At 38.8% G+C, this 26,440-nt stretch overlaps 1 protein-coding gene across 2 annotated transcripts; it reads left to right on the top strand.

Moving 5' to 3' along the window:
* Positions 1-550: 550 nt before the first annotated feature.
* ANGPTL5 (angiopoietin like 5) lies at positions 551-20,532 on the top strand. Of its 2 annotated transcripts, XM_061457828.1 has the most exons (9): positions 551-777; positions 1,787-1,827; positions 3,515-3,662; positions 4,666-4,769; positions 5,319-5,412; positions 13,042-13,142; positions 17,396-17,516; positions 18,566-18,751; positions 19,981-20,532. In XM_061457828.1, the coding sequence occupies exons 1-9, from the start codon at positions 723-725 to the stop codon at positions 20,298-20,300; spliced, it is 1,170 nt and encodes a 389-aa protein (XP_061313812.1). In that variant the 5' UTR covers positions 551-722; the 3' UTR covers positions 20,301-20,532. The 2 variants fall into 2 exon arrangements, with proteins under 2 accessions (XP_061313812.1, XP_061313811.1); XM_061457827.1 differs by lacking the exon at positions 551-777 and having other exon boundaries at positions 1,116-1,827.
* The last annotated feature ends 5,908 nt before the right edge of the window (positions 20,533-26,440 follow it).

Here is a 26,440-nt window from a genome sequence, read left to right on the forward strand (position 1 = left end):
GTCAAGGATAAAGATCAGCTCTCAAATCCTTGTGGGATAGATTCTGAATTTATTACAGAACTTAACTGAAGGCTGGAGCATAGTTATGCTGCTGCAGAAACACATTTTTCTGTCTTCTTTTTCCACCGGGGGATTAATCTGCTAATGCCCTTTAGCTTTCTTCCAAGCTTCAGTTTAACTGTGTAGATGACTGCATGGGAGAGGGAGGTCAGTCCATGTTCTGACCACTTTAACCATTCGTTCCTGAAATTTGTCACCTCTTCTGATTTCTGTGCAGATAAAGAGGAATGAAAACTGTTCTTTCCCCTTTAATGTCATATATGAGTAGCCAATAAAATCTTTTCAGCTTCTTCCTGAGACTGAACTGTAGATCACAACCTGCATCTTCTTGAGAGAGCGTCAACTGATGCACTAGTTAATTCTAGTAATCCTTATATCAGAAGAGCTATGATGTGCCATGAGGTATGTCAGAACAAGTTAAAAAATATTTTGAGATATTTTGAAGAACCTAAGTTCTTAAAAATTTCACAGACAGTCGAACATGCTCCTCTCAGGGAGAGGCCAGGTACTGGTGCTTAGTCGGCTTCAGCTGTTAAGTGAAAGAAAACATTGTATTAAAAACTGGATTTAAAACTGTATTAATCCCTGCCCCCCATTTGCTTTCAAATCTGTTTGTATCACAAGCTATTTCCAGTGTATTCCAGCTTCAGACAGGGCTGGAGATGAACCTCAGTATCAAGACCAATTTGGAACATTGGCTGGCTGAACCAGTGCAAGGTGATGTTGAGCATTATATTCTGATGGAGTATCTCCAGCGGTACATTAGAAGATGAAGTTTCATTTATTCAGCCAGATTACAAGCAATTTAAATTCTCTGATGTGCACGAGGAGTTGAAAATCTGTTGGACCTTTATGAACTTTCCAAATTAACTTTCCAAGTAACTTGCTTTTTGGTTAAAATATCAAACCCAGTTTTAAAGATACAAAAAGAGTGTATTTAAGTGTATGAAAACCGTAATTGCCTCATAGCTTTAATTAAGTTTCTGTGGACTACATTTCATTTTCTTCTTTTTCAGCACATTCTCTCATACTTCGACATTCTTCAGGTATTTGAAAGATTGTCTCACTTACAGTCCCTGTGTTACTACAGGTGGGCTACTAGTGAGACCAAGAGACTGCTTTTGTTCTCCTGGTAAACAGGTTTCTATGTAGTACAAAGTATTGCTTGAAAGTAATATTTTTCAATTTTCTATTTGAATCTGCTTTTAGAACTTATTCTAAAATTGCCTCCACAGCCTGTTCTAGTGCACTACCATCACACCAATATAAACACCTTCATTTTAATGCTAAAAACCTTTGCGAAAGGTGAAAACATTGATCCATACTAGTTTTTCTTTCAATTAGGCCAGACTACTCAGTGCCAAATATATACCAATGCTCAAAAATAGTGCATAAGAAAATCTGTCAGTTTTATCACAATGAAAATACATATGTTTGATGTGTCATGTAGAGGTTATAAGCAGTAATTGCTCTCAGGATACAAGCAGTAGTGTATAAAATCTACTGTGCAATTGAAACATGCTTTGTTAAATCCAGGAATTAAAGGAGTGTTGGCTGCGCTTTGTGCTGCAGACATTCCCAAATAGTTAGCTCAGGACTTCATAGTGTACAATCCTTTCCACGGAAATTTGAAACCCTTCAAAACGTTTGCATTTCTTCAAGTAAAAGATGAACTGCTTTGGGGTAACTTCACTGATTTGTCTCCATATTTGTTTGTTCAGTTTAGGAGAGACTGTCATAAGTAATGGCAAGCCTTGTTCATCTAAGGTAAGATTTTCAATTCCTTTGCTTAGATAAGATAACGAATGTAACTGGATGATTTCTCAGAAAAGCGACAGATGTTTTGAAACTCTATATTGCTTTATTCAGAGTAGACAGGAAAACACAGAACAATCAGATATTTCCAGACAGAGGAAAAAAACTACATTCAAACTGTAGGAAATCAGTTAGAATTAGAGCAGTTATGTGTTAATTACTTTCATCACAGCCCTGTTGTTAGGCCATATTTTTAATCTCATCTGCATGAACAAATGCAGAATAACTATTGTTTTTGGCAGAGTCACAGTTTTTGCTTGAATTGCTGAGGTCAGCTTTAATAGCCTGTTTCATGTTGGCTTTATTAAAAGTAAATATTGATTGAAAATATTTGCTTGACAGCATTTAATTGAACATGTAGTGAGGAGCTGTGATAAAGCCCTGGAACAAAGCAGAGTTCTGAGTGATCTGTTTATAAGCTTCAAGTCAATTTTTCTTCCTTTATTCTGTGCTTATTTCAAAATTAAAGAAACATGTTCTTTTAGTTCTCTATTGTTTATCTCCAGTCCCAAACTGTAATTATATTAATAATTCAGAAACTTTTTTTAATATAAAATCTCCTTGTTAACAGTTTTATCTAATTTCTACTTACAGTTTGTAAAAGCAAGTCAGAAAAAAAACCTGTTCAGTGCTTTGCCAGTGTACTGCAAAAACCAGAAAGAGAAACCTGAAGCACTAAAGGAGAACAAGTGTTTTGAAGATGTATTCAAGTCTAAATGAGTTTTCTTTTTCATTAAAATCTTCATGTTTCTAAGGATCCTATTTACACTTGAAAATACAGTATATTAACATACTACAATGCTTTGCTGAGATTATGGAATCAACAAAGGCTCAAATGAATTTCTTAGTCTTTTGACAATGACACATATATCAGGAATTACTTTTAGCATTTCTGTAAGTGATGAGTCAGAGGCATTCCCATATTTTCTCTCACACAGCACCAGGAAAGAAAAAATATATTAAGTATGAAAATATTATTTTAAAAGAACATTAATATATGTAACTTCTTTTACCAATGTTTTTATTGTTTATAATTGTGTGCCTGCAAATAGTGTCCCTTTATTCTTTCCTCCATAAGAGCATTTAAAATATTTTTTTAATGTTAAGTCCCAGATCTGCTTGGGACTGTTTGTGTGCATAGATTAATACCTTATGCAAGTATTTCCATGATCAGAATCCAAGTAATTAATTTAGGGACTTTCAAGAGTAAAAATGTTTTGCTAATACGTGGTAAATCCAAGAGACTGCTCCTTTCCAGTGAAAATAACTTTGTTAGTATTTGAGATGTCAGTTTGATGTGGTGATTCCTAAAACGTGAGTTCTTAAATGCAAGATTTACAAGTTATTGCCTCATTTCACAGAGCTCTGGTAGAATACCAAACCCCTTGTTGGTATTTTTCAAATTTATAGAGGTTATTCTTTACTCTGACACTCTTTCTTTAGTGTGGGATGGCTGAGCAGAAGACACCTAACAGGCCTTGGTCTCAGCTCTGTCAGTTATAACTTGATAAAGCTTGCAAAACCCCAGGTTTTGAAGGAAGACCCATGGAGTAATCATCTACTTCATTTTGGCAGCCTGAGACATTTTATATATGCTTTATGATCAATTTATTTCCCCCTCCATTGTTTGGTACAACAGGGCACAAGGAATGTTGGAGCTGTGGAGGAACCACTCAAGGCAGAAGAGAAAAATAAATCTGCAGATATTTCAAAACAAAAAGACCAATGCCTTGTACCATGTGATGTTCAAGCTAAAATTTTACGAGGGGAAAAACATTACATGTGCAGTATGTATTCATAAAGAATACTCTCAGCAACAAGCTATGCAATGCCATGCTGTGCAACCCTCTGCTCTGCTCTGCTATGCTGTGCCGACTTATTTTTTAACCTTCTTGAGCACATGTGACAGTCCTTGATGCTGCTGCCTAGGCTGAGGATTCAGAAAATTTGGGGTGCTGTGTTTCTGGGATGCAGCTGGTGCAAGAAAGCTGAAGTATAATCATGCTAGTCTCTATAATCACTGATCAAGACAGGCAAATCCAGGCAGCAGCTCCCCCTGCCTAGATCTGTGTTACTCTCTGAATGTTAGTAGCTCTCTCCATTAAAGAAGAGTAGGGTGTCTGTCCATCATTTAAGCATCATAGTTAGCTGTGGGGGAGTTAAGTGAGAGTTATTTAGTTTAGTTAGTTAGTCAGTTAAACTGGGAGGAAATCTATACTTCAGCTTGCCTTTTGCAGGACATCCTGCCTGATGCAGGACATCCTCTACTCACTGCCTTGACAAACTACACAGCAAAGGATGTAATCAGCCTCAGAAAAAAAAGAAAAAATCAAAATCATTGTATTTCCTATATGATTTTTAATATATTTTGTTAATTACCTGTCAGGTTTGCTTGGTTTTTGTTTTGATTTTTAGCATCATGACAAAAACCAGGAGTGAATGAGTAAATGTAGGATGACAGAATGTCTTATATATTTGTCTTTTATCATTTGCATTTGTATTTCTCTGCTATCCATTAACTGGTCATCCAAGTTGCCCAAGGATAAGATTAAATTCTTCAAATCTAAAGAAGAGCATCACTTCTTAAAATGTCTTCCCTGCAACCAGTGAAGCTGAGGTTTTTAGCATCTTTGGCTTTAATCTGTGGTCTCTGTACTGTGGTTTCACTTTTAAGTATGCTGAGGTTAAACACCTTCAATATTCGCTTAGATACCATAAATGTGTCATTGTTCAGTCAAGAATATTTCTAGATTTATGGTAACAAAGTGGATGAACATATTTCTTTTAAAGGAAATTTGCAGAACTCACTTGTTGAATATGCAAGAAGCACAAAAAAAATGGTAAGGAACATGATGGATGATCAACAGTCTTCTTTGGACTACCTTTCTAATCAGGTACTTTTCTCTTTATCATAAAGATTTTTATTTATTACTTATCACTGCAGGTATTATCTAACTGAGGAAATTTAAGCATTTATATTGTCATTAAAACAGTAGAATTAGAGTCTCTACCAACATTCCTTACATCTTGGGTAGGGTGTGGGTTCCATTTCTACGGGGAGTGATAAGCACCACTTGATCCACATTGGTGGCTAACTCCAGTTCTGTCATATTTGTTCAGATGATGTATTATGTTACTGTTAACTCTCATAGTAGTTTACAAACACTGTGTATCCCTTACTACAGATAAAAAGCCTTATTCAAACTGAAGGACTTCTTTGCAATTATCTGGCATTGCAAATCATCCTAAAAATGATTTTTGATTTAAAAAAAAAAAATTTTTTTTTGTCAAAAAAAGACCGTTGTACCTAATGAAGGGCAAATCACGAGCACATCACAAAAATGAATTTTGGATTATATTTACTAGGAGTAAAAAAGAATATCTTTAAGAATGTAAAAATCCTCATTGCAACCAAAGTAAAGATTTTCTATTTGTATTTGCAGGTAAATGAAGTCATGAACAGACTTCTTCTTTTGAATGCAGAAGTTTTGAGAAAGCATTTGGATCCACTTCCTTACAAAGCAGTTCAGTCTCATGGTAGGTATATTTTGCATTTAGTCTTGGTCTCTTGCTTTTTTATCTTTATATCTTGACAGAGCGCTAATTAAAGCAAAGGGAAGCAATTATAACATTTACAGTATTCTGTGTTCATAACATATAAACCCTGGAAAATTTGTCATCTGTTTAAGAATGTCACCATAAAGACTGCTTTAAATCATTTACAACTGATAATTCTGGGCATACTGTTTAGCATACCAGCTATGACCATCAGTTCATAAATGATCAGATGTTGCTAAATAGCACTTTCTTTTGCAATGAAGTGTGCTCTGCATTTGTAATTTCCTTTAAATATGATCAAAGTTACTTGAACACGGGACAGTTACTTTTCATCATCGTGTCTGTGAAAAACTAGGGACTATGGTATTGTTTATTAAGATTTATGCTAAGCCTGATGTAAAGATTAGACAACAAAAGAAAAGATAACCGTGGTCGCTTGTGCAGATTAAACCAGACACCGCTTGCGCAAGTTTTGAGGAAACATCTGCAAGTTTTGAGGAAATATCTGCAAGATGTTCTAAAAAAAAAAAACTGGCAGACATATGGGTGGGGGCAACTATTGCTTTGCTTAAGTGCTTTACTTGCATAAGTTGACACCAAAATTATTTACAAACCGAGACGCTTACTAAGGGCTTTTGCAAAACAATTCTAAAAATTATTGCACAGCAAGTTGAAGACCATATATGGAAAAGGATATCTAAAGGTAACCGAGGAGGACTTCAAGCCTTCAGCCTCAAGCAACTGGGGCATGCGCAGAGTACTCCGTTGAAGATACGAATGCGGAACTGGAGGACTGATAAAAAGGGACTGTTAGAACTGTTCAGCACGGCAGTTGTCGGAGCGCAGACTCCCCTGTCGTCCAGCGCTGTCTTTGCTCATATTCTACTTGCTATAATTAATAAAATTCAATTGGATTATGATCCGTTGTGGTCCCAATTTATAACAATTTCTTGGTGCCGTGACTCGGATAAGGAACGGTGGGCTTTGGTCCTCCGGGGAGGCGCCCCGCGACATTTCGCGGCCCCGCGACCAACAGCTCACCCCAACCTTACCGACGAACCTAAATTCTAGAATAATGAGCAAAGGAGAAACCGGTAAAATCCCATAAAATTCTGTGCACAGGAGTCCGGACGAAGACGCAGGACGCGTAAGTATATTGCGAAATTTTTCGTGGGTTTGCCGTTCGGGCGGGATTGGGTTTCCTGGAATATAACAAATGAGAGGTTCGATATACTGAACCAAGCGAGTGTGGACCCTTAAGTACTGCGTTTTCCATCTCCCGCGAGGGACTGGGCCAGGAACAAGGGGAGTGACTGAGTGTGTGTTTGTGGATATTCCAGAAGATGGGGGCGAAGGGCAGCAAGCCTTCGGCTCCCATGGGAAGGGTACCTACTGTACCTAAGAATACCCCTCTGGCATATATCTTAGATAATTGGAGATATTTCCCTGGAACCCAAGGGAAAGATAAGCAGAAGATGATAGAATATTGTACTAAGATATGGGGAGGGAAGAAGATTTTTAAAAATGTCTTTTGGCCAGTCTATGGGTCAGAAGAAGATTGGGTAAGACAGCAATTAAACCTCTGGGTTAATAGTAAAAAAAACCCTTAACCTGGAGGAGAGTCAATATGCAGAAGTCTGGCTGGAAAAACCAGGAACTAGACTTTATCCATTGAATGAACTGAAAACTAAATTAAAGAAAAAGGAAGGAAGAATTGGATGAAACCCTTCTGACCCCCCCTCCTTATATTCCTCCTCCTGCTCCCACAGCCCCTCCAGAGGCCCCCAGAGCATCCACTCCCCCACCAGAGTCGGAACAAGAGTCTCCCCCTCCTCCTAGACGCGTAACTAGAAGTCAAAAAGGGGCAGCTCAGATGTATCCTCTAAGGGAAATACCCATGGGGGGACCTCAACCTGTGATCGGATATATTTCTGTACCTTTAAATTCGGCTGACCTACGAGATTTTAAAAGAACCGAGATGGGAAACTTAATTGAGGACCCACTCGGAGTGGCAGAAAGATTAGATCAATTTTTGGGACCAAACCTTTATACTTGGGATGAGATGCAATCTATCCTTGGTCAATTATTTACTACTGAGGAAAGAGATATGATCAGACGAGCAGGAATGAGACTGTGGGATGCTCAACATGTCCAGGGACCCCAAGCAGATATTAAATGGCCACTCCAAAGACCTAATTGGGATAATCAAGATCCGGTACACAGAACTCATATGCAGGATCTGAGAACTATAGTAATTCAGGGAATTAGAGAAGCAGTACCCCGTGGCCAGAATATCAATAAAGCATTTAATGAAATGCAAAAGAAAGATGAAAGCCCTACTGAGTGGCTAGAACGACTGAGGAAAGCCCTTCAGCTGTACTCTGGGGTAAATCCAGACGACCCTTTAGGGCAAGCGCTCCTCAAAACTCAGTTTGTGGCAAAATCATGGGAAGATATCAGAAAGAAGATTGAAAAGTTAGAAGACTGGCAGAATAGAGGGCTGGATGAATTACTGAGAGAAGCTCAGAAAGTTTATGTAAGGCGGGAAGAAGAGAGCAGCAAGCGACAAGTAAAAATGATGGTAGCAGTGGTCAGAGAGGATCGCAAAGGGCGAACTGGTGAACACAGATCTGCTGGAACGAAACAAGGGAACGTAGTAGTAGAGAAGGAACAGAGATATTGTTTTTACTGTGGAAAGAAGGGACATATAAAGAAGAATTGCAGACAAAGGATCAGGGATGAGGAAATGTTGAAAACAGAATAGGGGAGTCAGGGGCTCTATATCTTAGGGGACTGGAGTCATCATGAGCCCTTGATAAAATTAAGAATAGGTCCCCATAAACAAGAGTTCACCTTTTTAGTAGACACTGGGGCTGAAAAATCAACTATTAAGCAAATACCTGAGGGATGTAAAGTTTCCCCTGAAAAAGTACAAGTAATTGGGGCAAAAGGAGAACCCTTTAAAGTAAGCAAAATCAAAAATGTAGTATTCGAAACTGAAAATAAATTTGGAATAGGTGAACTCTTGCTCGTCCCTGAAGCAGAATTTAATCTGTTAGGACGAGATTTAATTGTTGAATTGCAATTAGAAATTAAAGTAAAAAATAATGAACTAACAGTGTCTACTTATCCTTTGACCGTGGATGATCAAAAACAAATTAACCCCGATGTCTGGTACTCTCCGGATACAATAAGTAGACTGGAAATCCCACCAATTAAGATCCAGATTTCCGAACCCCACATACCTGTGAGGGTGAAACAATATCCCATCTCCCTAGAAGGACGGAGAGGATTAAAACCAGAAATCGATCGATTGTTGGCAAAAGGAGTCTTAGAGCCTTGTATGTCACCCTTTAATACTCCCATTCTGCCTGTAAAGAAACCAAATGGGAAGTATCGGCTCGTACATGATTTAAGAGAAATAAACAAAAGAACTATTACCCGGTTCCCTGTAGTAGCAAACCCATACACATTGTTAAGTAAACTAGGACCCCATAATTCCTGGTATAGTGTAATTGATTTAAAGGATGCTTTTTGGGCCTGTCCACTGGCAGAGGAATGTCGTGATTATTTTGCTTTTGAATGGGAGGACATAGAGACAGGCCGTAGACAACAATTGAGATGGACCGTGCTTCCCCAAGGGTTTACGGAGTCCCCTAATTTGTTTGGACAAGCCCTGGAAGAGCTCTTAAAGGAATACCAGGTCCAAACAGGAAATGTGTTGTTACAATATGTAGATGATCTACTCATAGCAGGGAATAATAAGGAGGATGTAAGAAAAGAAAGCATTCGACTCCTAAACTTTCTTGCACAAAAAGGACTACAGGTATCACAGGAAAAGTTACAATTTGTGGAGGAAAAGGTGAAGTATTTGGGACATTATTTGTTTAATGGCAAGAAGATATTGGATCCAGAACGCATTAAAGGAATTCTGGAATTACCTATGCCTGTCACTAAGAGGCAAATTAGGCAGGCATTAGGGCTATTTGGGTATTGTAGGCAGTGGATAGAGAACTACAGCTTTAAAGTTAAATTCTTATATGAACAACTGTCTAAAGACAAACTACCCAAATGGACCCCACAAGATCAAGAGCAGTTTGCCAATCTCAAAAGGGAACTAAGCCAAGCACCGGTTTTAAGCTTACCAGATTTAAAGCGGCCATTCCATTTATTTGTTAACATACATGAAGGTACGGCATTCGGAGTATTAACTCAGGAATGGGCCGGACAAAAGAAACCGGTGGCATATCTATCAAAGCTGTTGGATCCTGTGAGCAGGGGTTGGCCGAGTTGTTTACAAATCATTGTGGCTGCTGCCTTAGTACTTGAGGAAACGAATCGCATTACCTTTAATGGAGAAGTAGTTTTATATGCACCTCATAACATCAGGGGAGTGTTACAACAAAAAGCAGAAAAATGGCTTACAGATAGTTGATTATTAAAGTATGAGGGAATACTTGTAGAATCCCCTAAATTATCTTTAAAAACTATTGGGGCAGTTAACCCCGCTGAATTTTTGTACCCAGGAGAAGGTAATGAACTATTGCACAATTGCTTTCAAACAATTGAACAGCAGACGTATTAGACCAGACTTAGAGGAAGAAGAATTACGATGTGGAGAGATACTATTTATAGACGGGTCATCACGAATCGTGGAAGAAACAGCTGTCCGGACTGCTGAGCGCGGATGGACTCATGCCAGTCGCATTAAAGGCCCAGTGACGAAACCCCACTGGAAAGTAATCAGTGCACCAGGTGATACCAAGATAATATTAAGAAGATAAAGTTATGATAGAGACTTGGTTTGATTATTTTAAAGCTTTACCCTTTGGAGTTAAGTGTGTGATTTGTTTTGCAATTGCTGTTATAATGTCTTTAATAGTGTATTACCTGTGGAAACATACCAAGTGCGGTCGTAAGAATTGTTAAATACCCATGCAACCTGATATAGACTATAGAGACCCCACGGGAATAAGGAACAATTATATACAAAACCTACGATTAAGGTGTAGCAACCCACAGTGTGATTGTTATCCATTTGTATGTTTTAAATGCAAGGTATGCCAGGACAAATGGTGGGTGCACTGTTATGAGGGGTACCCTCCGAACGGAGTCTGTGAACAATGCTATAAATTTGAAAGATGGTTAACCGATTGGAAATTAAAACAATTTGAACAAAGACGAGAAATTGTAAAAGGATTCCCCCAATGGTGGGATATTTTTGCTAAGGGAATACACCCCCAATATTATTGTTACCACTCAAATCAACCAGTCCCTTTTGTGACTGAAATCGTGGCTGTCCAGTGCCGGAGGGAAGTACTAACCGTGTCTTGCTTGGCCCCATTAATTAAGGCTGTAAAGTGGGAAGCCTATGTAAGCAGGCAAAAAGCCCGAAACAGCTATTCTCCTGAAGAATTCCCTTGCTGCCGAGAAGATGGTACACCCCGTGGCTCGAAGCAACCGAGTCGACGGGCGAGGCAGAAGAGAAACAAACCGTGGAGAAAAGAGCCAGAAAAATGGGATGCAGAAGCAGCCATGGCCGAACTTCCCCAGGACTGGTAAGAATATATTTAAATTGGCAAAATTGACAAACACCCTTTTTCCTGGTATACCATTAGTCTTGATATTGATAATAACCCAGGCAAAAGGGGAAAACCCACATGAACCATTTAAGTGGGAACTAGTATCTTGGGAAGGAACTAGAACAATAGCCACTTTTAGCGACCCAGGGCCACCTGAATTCATAGTGGAACTTTATGTGAGACAATAGCCTCAGGCTGGTCAGTAAATGCGTACAGGTGATTATTGTTCCTCGTCTGATCTATCACACCTCTGAGGAGGTGTTACACCATTTTGAAGGAGACCTGAATAGACAAAAACGAGAGCCAATTACAGTGGTAACCTGAGCTACACTGCTGATAGCGGGCGGAGTTGGAGCAGGCACAGGCATAGCCTCCCTAGTAAAAGGTCAGGAATTACAAAGTTTGCAGATGGCTGTAGATGAGGATTTAGCAAAAATAGAACAATCGTGAGGCGGGCAGGTCATGGTATGAGAACTGGTTTAATGTTTCACCCTGGCTAACCACTTTGTTATCTACTTTAGCAGGACCGCTTATTATGCTAATCTTAGGACTTGTATTTGGACCTTGTATACTGCGTTATATTTTACATTTTATTAAGGAAAGGCTTGACATAGCCAAATTGCTTATTCTAACTACAAAATTCGAAACAAAGTATAAGAAGGTATCTATCAATGAAGAGGAAGAATACTGTGAATGTACTATACCACGAAAATGCTATGAATGTAACTGCGAGGTATTACCTTGTGAATGTTATGATAAGTGTTGGGAGTGTGGGAACAAATTAGCTTACAGTACTGAGAATGAAAATGAAAGTAACATCTAATAAACAATAATAGGATAAAAAGAAAAAGGGGGGATTGTGAAAAACTAGGGACTATGGTATTGTTTATTAAGATTTATGCTAAGCCTGATGTAAAGATTAGACAACAAAAGAAAAGATAACCGTGGTCGCTTGTGCAGATTAAACCAGACACCGCTTGCGCAAGTTTTGAGGAAACATCTGCAAGTTTTGAGGAAATATCTGCAAGATGTTCTAAAAAAAAAAAACTGGCAGACATATGGGTGGGGGCAACTATTGCTTTGCTTAAGTGCTTTACTTGCATAAGTTGACACCAAAATTATTTACAAACCGAGACGCTTACTAAGGGCTTTTGCAAAACAATTCTAAAAATTATTGCACAGCAAGTTGAAGACCATATATGGAAAAGGATATCTAAAGGTAACCGAGGAGGACTTCAAGCCTTCAGCCTCAAGCAACTGGGGCATGCGCAGAGTACTCCGTTGAAGATACGAATGCGGAACTGGAGGACTGATAAAAAGGGACTGTTAGAACTGTTCAGCACGGCAGTTGTCGGAGCGCAGACTCCCCTGTCGTCCAGCGCTGTCTTTGCTCATATTCTACTTGCTATAATTAATAAAATTCAATTGGATTATGATCCGTTGTGGTCCCAATTTATAACATGTCCATCCCAGCTAAAGGAAACATTACCTCTAAGCAGTCCCACTGGCCATAGGAACTGCTTGTTTGAGTATGTTTAACACAGACCTGGCTTAACACTTAAAAGCAAGGGGTTTATAATGTATACATTATGACGTAGAGGCTTTTACAAATATAAATACATATATCTGCAGGAAAAGACATCCTTTCCCAGATAATATGCCCTTTTCTCAGTAACATGTGTTACCCAAATAAGATCTGTAAAATGACCCAGATGCAAAATCTTTAATTTATGTATAATTTCCATTAATGTTAGAATGAACTCCCTTATTTTCAATATAATTTATATTTCTTTCTGGGCTTAATGGAGTTCAGAGAAATTTCATTTACAACATAAATTTGTGAGAAAATATGATTTTAAAGTTTGCATGGCAAGAAAATGCTATTTGAAATGATTCATGTATTACCAAGAAAGTACTTTTTCTGTATTTAACTTGAATTTGTTTGTGGGTTTTTTTGTTTGTTTTTGTTTGTGTTTTTGTTTAACATATTATGCTAATGAACTTCGTCAAATACTTTGTTCTCTAGGCTTGGATTGCACTGATATCAAAGATACTGTTGGTTCAGTTTCAAAAACTCCAACTGGTCTGTACATTATCCATCCAGAAGGATCAAATTTTCCTTTTGAGGTAATAAATTAATCTCTCAGGATAGTCACAGTTTGCTTAAGAATAGGCACTTAAAATATATTTAATAGATTTAAAGTCTTTTCCTTGACAATTTCTCAGCAGATATGTATGAAATCATCTAAATGTGTCTGCTATTACTATAATTTTGATCAGTTTCTTATTTTTTACAAAGAAATTTAATTTCATTCATAAGATCCCATCATCAGATTTTATATACAGTGAAAAATGTACCAAAAAGGAAAAAACAAGGTATTTCCTGGGAATTTTCCAGCACCCCTTGGACATTGAGGAGCGTTGTTCTTTTCTGGTTTAGAGATGGAAAATTAAGGAGCCAAGTGACTGCTCCATCTGGCTCCTAAAATGGGACCGTTGGCTTTCTGAATTATTCTGTTGACTGTATAGCATTGCCTTCTCTTGAGAAGTGACTCTGCTGATGCCTATAGCTTGGACCATGATATTGTATATGCACCTAAATATAGGGGCAGATGTACATTAGTTTGAGGAGCAGGTGCTTATCACTTGTCTGAGCATCATTATAACTCAAGACTTGAGGCAGAGAAATATCTTTCAGTTTTCAAATCCAGTTTTCAGGATATACATTCTTAAGACAAAGATAAAAGGATGAAATTCAGCATGAACTGCAGCAGTCATGCTTCCTATCACCACCTGCATTTTCCGTAATTGCTTGGAGTTATAGTGCTTATTTAGGATAAAAGAGTGTTTGGTTAACTTCCCCAGACTCAGGCCACTCAGATCCATGCAAACACAAAGAATCCTTTGTTTTGTCTGTTTCTTTCCATTTTGGGCTGTTCTACTTAGAGAAGCCCTTTATGCACAGTGGAAAGGCAGAGTGCACTTTCAAACCTTTAGTTTCACAACACATGCTGGGGTCATTAGTTTTTGGAGAAAAAATGTGGAGTTTAAGCCAGCTAATAAATAGTAAAATTTAATATCTAACTTTATAGCCTTTACATATAACAAAGGAAGGATGAGTCCCTTTATCTCTATCCAATTGGAACTCTACTGAATGCTACAAAAAAACCTCCTTTCACCTCAAAAGTATTTTGGACACTTTTCTACACTTAAAGTTACTGCCAGAATGTGAGAATCAGTTATATGAGTGGAAAGGTTCTTTAAGCAGAAGAAGAAACAAAAAGAAAAATAATAATAATTTGATTAAAAGCACAAGGTAACAATAAATAATGAGAAGAAACATCTGCACTCATGAAATGAGTGTCTAATTTCTTGTCTGGTAAATGCTACACAGGACTGAAAAGATAGTGCCAAAAAGTTCTCAGAGAAAATAATCTAAAATATGTGTGTTCCATAAAGAATGATATTTCAAGGAAAACTCTTTAAAGCAAATTCTTCCATGTGTTGAACTGTAAAAAAGGTACAAGAGAAATTACAGATGAATATAAATTTCAAGACATTAAAACACAAACAAGGAATTGCAATGCATTTTAAGGGGCGAATACCCAAGTCTTCTGGAATTTCTGCAGACAAGTAAATATGAAAAATACGAAGAGACAGAAAACCATAGTAAGAATCTAAAAAGCTGAAAACAAAGTGAGCAGGAAAAAAATACTTCAGTGAAGACCTTGTCAGCAATAAGATGCCTTTAAATGTAAATGAAACAAACCCAAATGTCTTTAGAATAATTTGTATGAAGATACCAGATTAATGAAGAAATCTATGTAGACAACTTGATACTGTTCTCATATTTTCATGTTTGAAGCCTCATGTTTTCGAAAGCAAGTATACATTCTGATGGTTAACTCAGGCTAATTGAAACTTGAATTCCAGGAGCATTAAAAATATCCATTTTCAGTGGTAGTGGTAGGTTCTTGTCATCTCAGAAAAGTAAATTTAGATCAATGATATTTCTAAGGTGGGTCAGACAAACTAAACAGCTGTTTGGAATATAACTCTTGGACACACTGAAGGTGGAAAGGGAGGAAATATTCAGTAGCAGCATCCTCCTGCTCATTTAAATGTTCCTAGCACAATCATGCCCCTCATACCTTACACAATATGAGACCTAGAACAAGCTCTAAAGTGCATTAACTATTATAAAGCTTGCAGAAAGAAAATTACATCATTTCCAGTATATAAGAGATGAAGAAACTACACAGCAATCACTGCTTTTTTGCATATCTAGCTCATATTTTTACTTAGCTGGTGTATGTTCCAGTGCCATATCTAATTGTCTGATAACCTCTCATGAAAACCCAAATCTGCTCCTTCTGTCAGTTATCAACACTCCCACTGATTTATATTGGACTGAAGATGGATGTTGTGACCAAGTGGGTTCCTCTTTGTATTTCTGACTCATAGTGAGAGGAGCAGCCAAGCATGCAATCATCTTCTCTAGACAGCAGATGAGGCAATGGGATTATTTTTAATGAGTTTTAGGTATTTACATTTAAATATTCACTTTGGAATCTTCTGTGTTTCCTTTTATTCCAGTTCAACCCTCCTTGGGTGACTGAAATAAGCATGAGATTCTCCAGGGAATAAAGCCCATCATTTCCTTTCATGCACATGACTTACTATGATTCATTCAGAATTTGTGTTGCAGGATTGCTTAAAGCATCCAATAGCATTGACTTACTTGAAGATCCAAGATTCCTCAGGTTGTATTAGATCACAATTGCAGCTCTGTCCTGTTGCTTTCTCATAATTCATAAGAAGATGCTGTTAAGTCACAGCAGTTGTGAATATGAATTTGATGTGTTCCTGCCAAGGAACAAGTTTTGGTTTCATGAAAAATATCTGGCTGGTATAGGCCATGAGGGTGCAACAGATAAAGCCCAGACTGCCACTGAATTACACCCAGACTCTACTTTTAGCAACCAGCTAAGATTGCAAATCTGTCTTCTCTGAAACATGTTTCATTTTGCACATTCCCTGTAACACGAATAAAATATTCCTACTTTACTCCATCTCTTCTGCATCTGCTTACTGTTAAAATTTACTGATAGCGAACATTCTATTCTGAATTTACCATTGTTATCACAAGTAGCTTAATGGCTCCAGAGCTATAAGCATTTTTCAGGTTAATTGTCCTGCTATTAGTCACATCGGGAGACACTTACAAATGAGCCTCTGATTTTAAACACTAATTAAGCATAGCATCCCCTAGAACTAATTGGAACAGCTTAGGTGTTGCAGTAGCTAAAGTAAAATATGCACCTTTCTACATTAGGGTGCCCAGAATTCTTAATCCCTGTTGGACTGGTTAAGCTCTGGCACTGGGGACATACTTGAAAAATATGCAAAGTGACCTGGATACATTCCACGTAACTTTAGGCATTTAGCTGAAATCCCTAAAGAGCAGTGAAAGGGTCTAGGGGCCTTTTTTTGTGAACAGTGGAGGTGACCAACACCTGCAGAGGGTGATTCAGATCTTGGTTTCTCAGAGCCATGCTGTGAATGAACATTTCTCTATTCATTCACAAGGGATTACAGGGAAGATAAGGGCAGATAAAATTCCTAATTTAGGGAATTCAATTATGTGTCTAAAGTTAAATGGGTTGAGGGGAAAATGTAACACATGATACTCCACAGCAGAGCAGAGGGCAGCTGGACCACTGCCTTTTGACATGCTGTTGGGCACAAATTTTAGCAAAGACTGATAAATTTGAGAGTTGATCTTATGTATTCAGGGGGACTGCTCAGTTGCAGGTTGTTGACTTCCCTGAATTGGGGCCCCTTCTTATGTAGAGTTTTTTTGCTGCTCCATCATAAATTATTATCTACTGGGTTACTGCTATCACTTTTTACATTTCCTCATCTCTATAAAGGGCTCTACATTTCCCAGGCATCACAAACACAGTATTTCTGGGGAAGATGGTATGACGGTGAGGAAGTTGTGTCTATTTTGTTTTGATGAAATATATTCAGTGTTAGTGCCTGTGTCTGGGATATTTTGCACAATTAATACTTGACAATGCATGTTGCTTCTATTTCATGATATTATTAATATACAGTAACATTTATCAAAGCTTATTTATCATATCTGATATGAGCAGGCACTTGTATTAAGTTGAGGAAATTTCCAAATCAAGCAGTCCAACAAGAACATATAAGAAAATACTGCTGCTGAATTTTTTATTTTCTTTGAGCTTTTTGCTAAGATATTTGGAAGGTGTGTTGCTTAGCAAAACTCTGAATTGTTCACCTTTATTTAATTATACTGTTTTCATAACAGCTGCTTCAAGAATGCTTAATCATATCTATGTCTGTTTTAGGTTTTGTGTGACATGGATTTTCAAGGAGGTGGATGGACCGTGATTCAGAAAAGAACTGATGGAATCATTCCATTCCAGAGAACATGGTCTGAATATCTGGATGGATTTGGTGGCCTTTCTGGTACTAATTTTAAATACTCTTAAGTGTTTTGGACCTGATGTTTCTGCTGTCTTTATGTCAGCTACATTTCAGTAAACTGTGTGGGATTTTTAGCAGGATAGAGAGCAAAGCTGTTTCTTAAAAGTCTTATTTATGCTTAAGAGATTTCTTTAATCAAACCTATTGTGTCATCTTCTCAATAATGACTATCACCCTACTAGAGCCTTTAGCCATTGCCCATTTTCAGTCTCACAAGAGGTGTTTGAAATGTTATTATATTTTCTTCCTGAATTAATGTAAATATTATATTTCCCTTTTTTTTAGCTTAAAAAACCTCAAGCTTTAGTTGGTTTTAATCATATTTGTGACATATTTCCTTAAAGCAGGAAGAAATCAGTAATATTTCAACATAGGGCATATGAAGTTGGAAACAGAATGGAAACATTTCAGTAGGTAACATCAACACAACTGTGATACTAATTTTTTACAGACACCTTCCATCCACCAAGTGTAAACTGAGTTGCTTTTCAGGAGTTTATCTGGGATTGCAGTGGAAGCACACAACTTTCCAGCTATACAAAAAAAGCACAGCTCATATTGGGGAAATCTTTCATGGAAAACAGTGTGAGTTACAGAGGCAGCAAACCTCAGGAAAAGGGTTTGAGTTTTGTTGCATTTCACAGAATGCTAACATTCATCAGTTCTCAGTTTTATCCTTAGGAATGCTACTGAATTCTGTTTAATGAAGTGGATCTTTAGCACACCCAGGTTTTGTGGTCTTATAAGGATTATTGAAGATGAACACTTGAAAGTTATCACGTGGGCAATTTTCTAAATACGTCACAGAGAGAAAAAGATGATGCACACATAGGAATTCTTTCCATGGATTTCCCATTGAAGTATGAAGATTACTCTGTACATTATTTAGTCTTTCAAAGAAATATAAGCCTATCATTCAACTTTTATTCCACTTGGTTTGGAAGGAAAGCAGAAGAACTAAAAGAATCCATTTTTTCTCTTACATTTTCCATCTCTAGAAGTTTATTGACTATATTATATTTCTGGTTTAGGGGAATTTTGGCTTGGATTGAGGAAGATTTTTCACATAGTAAATCAAAAGGCCACTAGTTTCCGTCTTTATGTGGATTTGGAATCAGAAAATGATAAGTATGCCTATGCATCATATGATGGATTTTGGATAGAGGATGAAGCGTGTTCTTTTAAGATCCATTTGGGACGTTATTCAGGAAATGCTGGTAAGAACCTCCTTCTTTAAAGTATTTAAAGATAGCTGCTCCCTTTCTAAATGTGAAAAAATGCATTTGAAAGAGTAATACTTAAGATAACTTTAAAAATGTGTATTTCGGATATATTTTTCTCTATGTTGCATAATGAATATTATGCAGATAAATGGTTAATGATGTAGCAACTGGTTATGCCAACATCAATCTTTACATATTAAAAAATAATTTTATTCTATTCCTTCAAGGTCTTTAATGGAATAATTGAATAAACACTCCTTTAATAAATAAAATAAAGAAAATAAAGGAACTCTAATGGATTCAAAGTCCACAGATTATACATGTAGCAGATAAGGGATATTATGTGTGTGTGTGCATGTATCTAACCAATGGTCCAGTTCTTTAGCTGTCCACTTTCCCATCCCAAATATGCTGATGTTAGTGGAAGTCTTCCTGATGTTATTGCTTTGGTTAGTTCAGCAGTGTCCAGACAGTGGCATACAAAGCATAAAAAAACTGACTGGAACAAATTAGGTCTGCAGTGTGTAACAGTTACTGGCTGATATAGAGGCACAAATTAATTCACAGTTCCAGACACCACCCCCCCCCATAATATAAATAATATAAATTATACTAAATGTGCAAAGATTTAAGTATTGCACCATGTCTTACTGCTTTTTTCTTTTTTTTTTTTTTTTTTGCATGTTTACTAGTATGCAGTAATGTTCCTTATGACCAATGCAACAGTTATGCTATAAATGTGTTGGTGCTTTACTCTGCCTGTATTTGTTTCTTTAGTAAGACAAGGGAACCAGTCATCACTGACCTTTATGTTTTAACAATTCCATTTTACCTCATGACTCATGCTGGAGCTTTGGGCACATCACTGGAAAATCTGAAGTTAATAAGCCTTTAGCCCTCTTCATTTCCTTTATCTTTTCTTCCACTGTCTTTAAGGACAGAAGCCTTTACCTCCATGGCTGGCATGTGTCACTAAAAGCAACAACAATATAAAGATGTTTCATTGAATTTCAACTTCTTCCATGCTTCTCAGCATCTTATGCATTTCCTTTCCCATATTTTAACACACTGTCAGTTCATTATTTGATGTTGTTGAACTGCTTTTGAAGAAATCTTTTTTTTCTCATAAATGCAGAAGAAAAGTTTGTGAGTATGCCATAAGTAAGAAATGCTTCTCCATAAATAACTCTTCCATTCATCCTTGTTTTATCTGTGGTACTTAGGTGATGCATTTAGAGGATACAGAAAAGAAGATAACCAGAATTCAATGCCTTTCAGCACATTTGATGTTGATAACGATGGATGCAGGCCAATGTGCACTATTAAAGAGCAGCCTGTAAAGAGCTGCAGTAACTTCAGTGATAACACTGGGTGGTGGTTCAACCAGTGCGGCCTTGCAAATCTCAATGGTGTTCATCGCTACACAGGTAGACTTCTTTCAACTGGGATTCACTGGGATACATGGACAATGAACAACAAGCCAATCAAAATTAAATCAGTTTCAATGAAAATTCGGAGAAGCTACAATCCTTATTTCCGTTAGGCTATGAAAATAGAAATACATCTCTTCTTGCAGTTATGTGGGATAATGTATCACTGCATTATAAATGCCTTTCATTTTCACTTCAACAGCTCAATCTTAAACTTTATTAGATATTTCCATAATACTCATTTTTATTATGAAGTGACAATATTTGTTGTGCTCCTGCTTAAGTAAGAAGGTCCTAAGAAGAATAGGGTTTTCAGAAAATTATGAACTTTGGAGTTTGTCAGCTTTTATTCATAGAATCACAGAATCATAGAATAGTTAGGGTTGGAAAGGACTTTAAGATCATCAAGTTCCAAACCCCCTGCCATGGGCAGGGACACCTCACACTAAACCATATCACCCAAGGCCTCATCCAACTTCCTCTTATGCAGTCTCAGTGTCAGTGTCAGCAGAAAAATTAGGAAATGGAGTGTCATGCTGACTTTTGAAGGTGTTTTTTCTATGTTCTCTGCATATCAGAACTGACAGAAACTTTCAGTAGATTTTCATTAAAAAAGCCATATACCTGTCTTTCCCATCATTATATTTTGGAAGAATACCTTTTCTTCACTGTAGCTGAATTTCCCAGAATTGACTCGTCTTTCTATATTGCTTTTCAGGCAAGATAACACTGTCTTATTTCAACACATATGTAAGGTTCTATATATATTCTCAGGGCCTGATTTTCATACAGGTAATGTAGATACTGAAATAAAAGAACTATTGTCTGGTTTGCATAGAATTTTCACAATCAACATGTTTCATAATCAGATTTTTGCTCTACTATTGTCTATTTCACAATTCCCTAAAAATGAAAACTTTTTTTTTTCCTGAAGAAAATGAATAACATTTCATATACCCTTTGGAGTTTTAATTTTTGGATATATAGGCCTGATCTTACGTTTTTCATTCTTACTGGTATTCACTTTGTGAACAATAATATGGTAATGAACAAAAAAACAATTTGATTTGTGTAAGTACATTTTAATTGTGTGACTTGTTTGAATTTCTGACAATAAAAATGGAATAATATAAAAAGTATGACTATTGTCAGTACACCAGTATTTCTGCAACCTGGCATCTGTTCTGTAACAACTAGGCATGGTATTTCTCATCTCTGCTTCAGTTTCAGTAGGTCAGCTCTGTAGTAACATGTGGAATGAAACCAGTTAGAAACTCTATGGGTTTCCTCTTAAACTATCATCAGTTCAGAACCACCATGTTTTAGAACTTCTTTCCAAAGATATGGGTAGTTACAGGAGGAAATGAAGGTTTTGATAGTGTCCATTGCAAGGTTAAGGGAGAGAAATAATTTATCTTTTCTTCTATACTTGAGTAACCAACAGCTGGTGGCAAAAAGTTGCTACATTTCTCTCTGCTAGAGTGAAACTAAGGATTATCCTTATAGTGGGGGCTGGTGGTAGAAGCGTGGTAGGAATCAAAGAATCATAGAATAGTTAGGGTTGGAAAGGACCTTAAGATCATCTAGTTCCAACCCCCCTGCCATGAGCAGAGACACCTCACACCAAACCATGTCACAGGCCCTGTAGAGGGATTGTGAGAGAGGAGGTAGCTAATGCTCGTGGGAGACTGAATTCTCTGAGCACAGGGAGATTTTGTTATCAAACCCTGTAGTCTTTGTAATTAGAAGCAGAGAGATAGTATGTACACCCTCTTTAGCCCTCCCTCTCACTGCAGGCTTATTAGGAATGAAATTCCTTCCAACAGCAAAATGGACCCAGCAGACCTATAAAGGTAGATGGTAAAATGAAAGAGCTTCTGCACTGAGGTTAACAAGCATTAGAGCAGTATGTAACTGTTTAAAGGGTATTAATTCTGGCTGCGAGCCTGAATGTTGTCACTGTATTAAGGCTATTATGTCAGAAAGAGTCCCCGGGCTGCAGTACAACAATCCTAATGGAGAATGCCAGCAACTAGATTTCACAGAAAATTAACAGCTTTGGTGAAAGCCTCAAACTTTGATGTTGGGACCTCTGCTCTGACACCAGATCAAAGCTTGTGAGGAGAAAGGAAGAGTCCAAGTAAGGAATCTGGATGCTGAGTGTACAGCTAGATTATACTGACACCCAGAGGATACTTTTGGCTTTATTAGAATTCCTGCTTAAAAGTGAATGTGTAAAATGAAGATTGTAGATCTGTGCTGGCTGCTATTACTACATTGAATTACCAGGTTCAATCTCTCCTTTGTCAACAGTGGTTTAATTAGCTGGCAGTAACAAGTCACAGAGGAGATGGGCCTGAAGAGATAACTAAAGCTTTAAGGATCATTCTTGCAAATTGACATTGGACCTTAAAGTCAAATCAAACGACAAACCTATACAAAAAAAAAAAAGGACTGAATTCTTCGTAGCAGTACTGGGAGGGTAAGATTTGAATATTTATTTTTCTTTGGAAGATAAAAACATTTCCAAGGCTATTTGAAGAGACCTCTTTGAATCACAGAATAATGGAATAGTTAGGGTTGGAAAGGACCTTAAGATCATCAGGTTTCAACCCCCGTGCCATGGGCACGGACATCTCCCACTAGATCATGTCACCCAAGGCTCTCTCCAACCTGGCCTTGAATACCGCCAGGCATGGAGCATTCACAACTTCCTTGGGCAACCCATTCCAGTGCCTCACCACCCTCAGAGTTAAGGAACTTCCTCATATCTAATCTAAACTTCCCCTGTTTAAGTTTTAACCCGTTACCCCTTGTCCTATCGCTACAGTCCCTAATGAAAAGTCCATCCCCAGCATCCCTATAGGCCCCCTTCAGATACTGGAAGGCTGCTATGAGGTCTCCACGCAGCCTTCTCCTCTCCAGGCTGAACAGCCCCAACTTTCTCAGCCTGTCTTCATACAGGAGGTGCTGTTTTTCATGTGCCTTAGCATGCCTTCCAGGAGAATCTGCCCCAAGATTTTGCCAGGCACAGAGGTGAGACTGACTGGTCTGCAGCTCCCTGGGTCATCCCTGCCCTCTAGGGCTATATCCCATGGAATCTTATAATAAGCAGGTTCCTGAAGAGGCCAAAGTCTGCCTTCTTGAAGTCCAGGGCAGTGAGCTTGCTACACACTCTTCTCACTGTCCTGAGGATCTCGAACTCAACCATCTCATATCACTGCAACCAAGGCTGCCCTGGAGCATCACTTCTCCAACAAGCCCTTCCCTGTTGGTGAGCACGAGGTCAAGCATGGCACCTCTCCTTGTCGGCTCCTCTATTACTTGCAGAAGGAAGTTGTCTTCCACACAATCAAGGAACCTCCTGGCTTGCTTGTGCTGGGCTGTACTATCGCTCCAACAGATATCAGGGCGTTTGAAGTCCCCCATGAGAACAACGGCCTGTGAGTGTGAGGCTTTTCCTATCTGTCTGTAGAGTGCTTCATCCACAGGTGGTCTGTAACAGATTCCCACAGTAATGTCTCCCATCGCTGTTCTCCCTTTGACCCTGACCCACAAACTCTCTGTTGACTGCTCACCTGTCCCCAAAGTTCCATATTCTCCACCCTATCCCTAACATAAATAGCAACTGTCTCCCCCAGTCTGCTGGGCCTCTCTTTTCTAAAGAGCCTGTAACTTTCCATTCCAACACTCCAGTCATAGGAGCCATCTCACCCTGTTTCTGTGTTACCAATGATATCATATCACCATGGACATGCACACACCTCTAATTCCTCTTGTTTGTTCCCCATACTATGGGTGTTTGTATAGAGACATCTGAGCCGAGCTCCAAATGAAGCTGGCTCATTGGCTGGAGTGGCTGAAATAGCTCTGCATCACTCCAAGCATGTATTATAGGTGTTGGCAACTGACTGGGTGTGTTGAGATAGAATGATGCCCCTCTCCCCCAACACATGTATTTTAAAGCATCCTTGACTAGCCTGGCAAGCCTCCTACCTAAACTGCTCTTCCGCTTGCTTAGACCAGCTCCACCCGCCCCCAGTAGACCTGGCCTACTAAATTGAGTCCCATGTTCTAGATACCCAAACCCCTGACTATGGCACCACCTTTCTAACCATTTATTAACCTGGCCAATCCACCTAGCCTTTTTAAGGTCCTGCCCTTTATCTTGGAGAATTGACGAAAAGACTGCTTGACCTCCAGAGCCCCTAACCACCTCTCCCAGGGCCCTGTAGTCCTTCTTTATGTTCTCCAGGATACTGCTATCTTCATCACTAGTACCCACATGGGTCACTAGAATTGGGTTAATAGTCAGTGGGAATTACTAGACCAGGCACCCTTTCTGCAACATCCCTGATCCATGCCCCTGGTAGGCAACACACCTCTCTCAAGACTGGGTCAGGCCGACAGATGGGTGCCACTGCCTTTCAAATCAGTCCCCTACCACCATGACCTGCCGCTTTTTCCTGGCAGCACCAGTAGAGATCTTCTTTACCAGTGCATCAGCCGGCTGTTCATGGTGTGTGTTTCCTCCTTAGCCCCCTGCAGAACTGCGAAGCAGCTCTGGGTGGGGACAACAAATTCAGGAAGAAGCCCCTTGCTTTTAATTATCCTCTTCCTCCTTTTTTTTTTGTTGTGTTTTTTTTTTGTTTGTTTTTTGTTTTTGGTGTTTTGTTTTTTTTTTTTAGTTACTGGGTCCCAGCTTCCCGGGTTAACGGCCTCCTTTCCCTGTATGAGCTACGATGTACGCTTGTGGCCCCTGCACAGTTCGGGCCTGGAGCAAGCAGTGCTGCTTCCTCTCAGCTTCCCTGACATCTCGCAGCCTATGGACAGCGTCCCGCAGCTCAGCCCCTGCTGCAGGAGGGCCTCCACCAGGGAGCACCGAGTGCAGCCCTGCCCATGGCGCACCCTCCCCTCACCAGACCAGTGCAGGCACTCTCTACACCCCGAGCTCTGCGCTGCAGCCTCCCCTCTCATCGGCTCTGTCTGGGTGCCTACGCTGCCACCGCCGGGGCAGCCAGAGCAGAGCTCCCGAACAGGGCCCTGATCACGAGGTGAGCGCACGCCGATCCAAACTGACCCGCCATACCTCTGGTCGCTCGCGTTCCCCGGGGCAGGTTTTTAACCACTCAGGGCTGGTGCCGCTCCTCCTGGCTCCGCCCCCTGTAAGTCAGCTGCTAGCGTCAGCTGAGCGGCCGGCGCCTGGGCAAGTCCTGTCGAGGACTCAATACTTACGCTTCAATACCATTAAGTACTGCTCTAGTAGCAAGGTTACAGGTAGACACTGTGTTCTGTGGCTTAGAGTTCATTCCTTTTGAAGAGAAAATGAGTTAATTTTGCCCTAGGTTGGACTTGTCTCTTTGCTATGGTGTGGGAGCTGGATCTGCAGTCTAAATTGCAAACAGGATGAAGTCCAAATTGCAACGACTAGTCAGGTTTTAACTCCTTTAAATCATTCAGGTATTAATTTTCAATACAGTGTCTTTGAGCAAAAAATGGACAATGCTTTCTTCCTTTTTCAGATTAGAAACAGTGTATGAAAAGGATCTGCGTAAGGTTTCTATGTAAAGCTTTCGAGCATGGGAATCTCATGGTTTTATCATGCTTTGAATGTTCTGAAATGTGAATATTGGTATAGTCTGCTTTTGTTTTAAAATTTAGGATATGCTTAGGAAAGCCAAGTGCTAAAGACTAGTTGGCAGCTTGCCTGGTGCAAATCTGAAATGCAGCAATAGCAATAGAGCATTTTCATGTGATAAATGGCTTCTGTCTTCATAGGTTCATCCAATTTGCTCTCTACGAATAAACCAACTGTGAAAACAGTTTTTTAGTTAAACAGAAAATTTACAAGGGCATTAAGATGATTCAAGGGGCCTGTGTGCCATATTTACAGTTAAGTTTCCAGCCACCATAAGTTAAGATTTTTGTGGCCATATATTTAGGGTTGGTATTCAGCCAGTTATTGCCCAAACAGTCTTTTTTCAACTAAATAAAAAGGAACATGTAGGGTGTAGAATATTAAGAGAAACTGATTGAGCATTCCAAATAAAAAGCAGCTTGGTTTAACTATACTTAATATCTATTCCAGGAATTATACTCCAGACTAAGAGAAATTGTCTTTAAAGGACACATAATGTCTGGTGTTATGAAACTGCATTTCTTTCTTTTGTTTTCTTTTTCCAAGAAGAGTATGTCTTCAATTTGTAAATCTCAGCTTGGTGAACTCAATTTATTTGACCCAGTTTATGATACT

The sequence above is a fragment of the Pezoporus flaviventris genome, unplaced genomic scaffold (assembly GCF_033815535.1).
Source record: "Pezoporus flaviventris isolate CSIRO_AGI_PZ_B2104156 unplaced genomic scaffold, CSIRO_AGI_Pfla_v1 ptg000025l, whole genome shotgun sequence".
Classification (NCBI taxonomy): domain Eukaryota; kingdom Metazoa; phylum Chordata; class Aves; order Psittaciformes; family Psittacidae; genus Pezoporus; species Pezoporus flaviventris.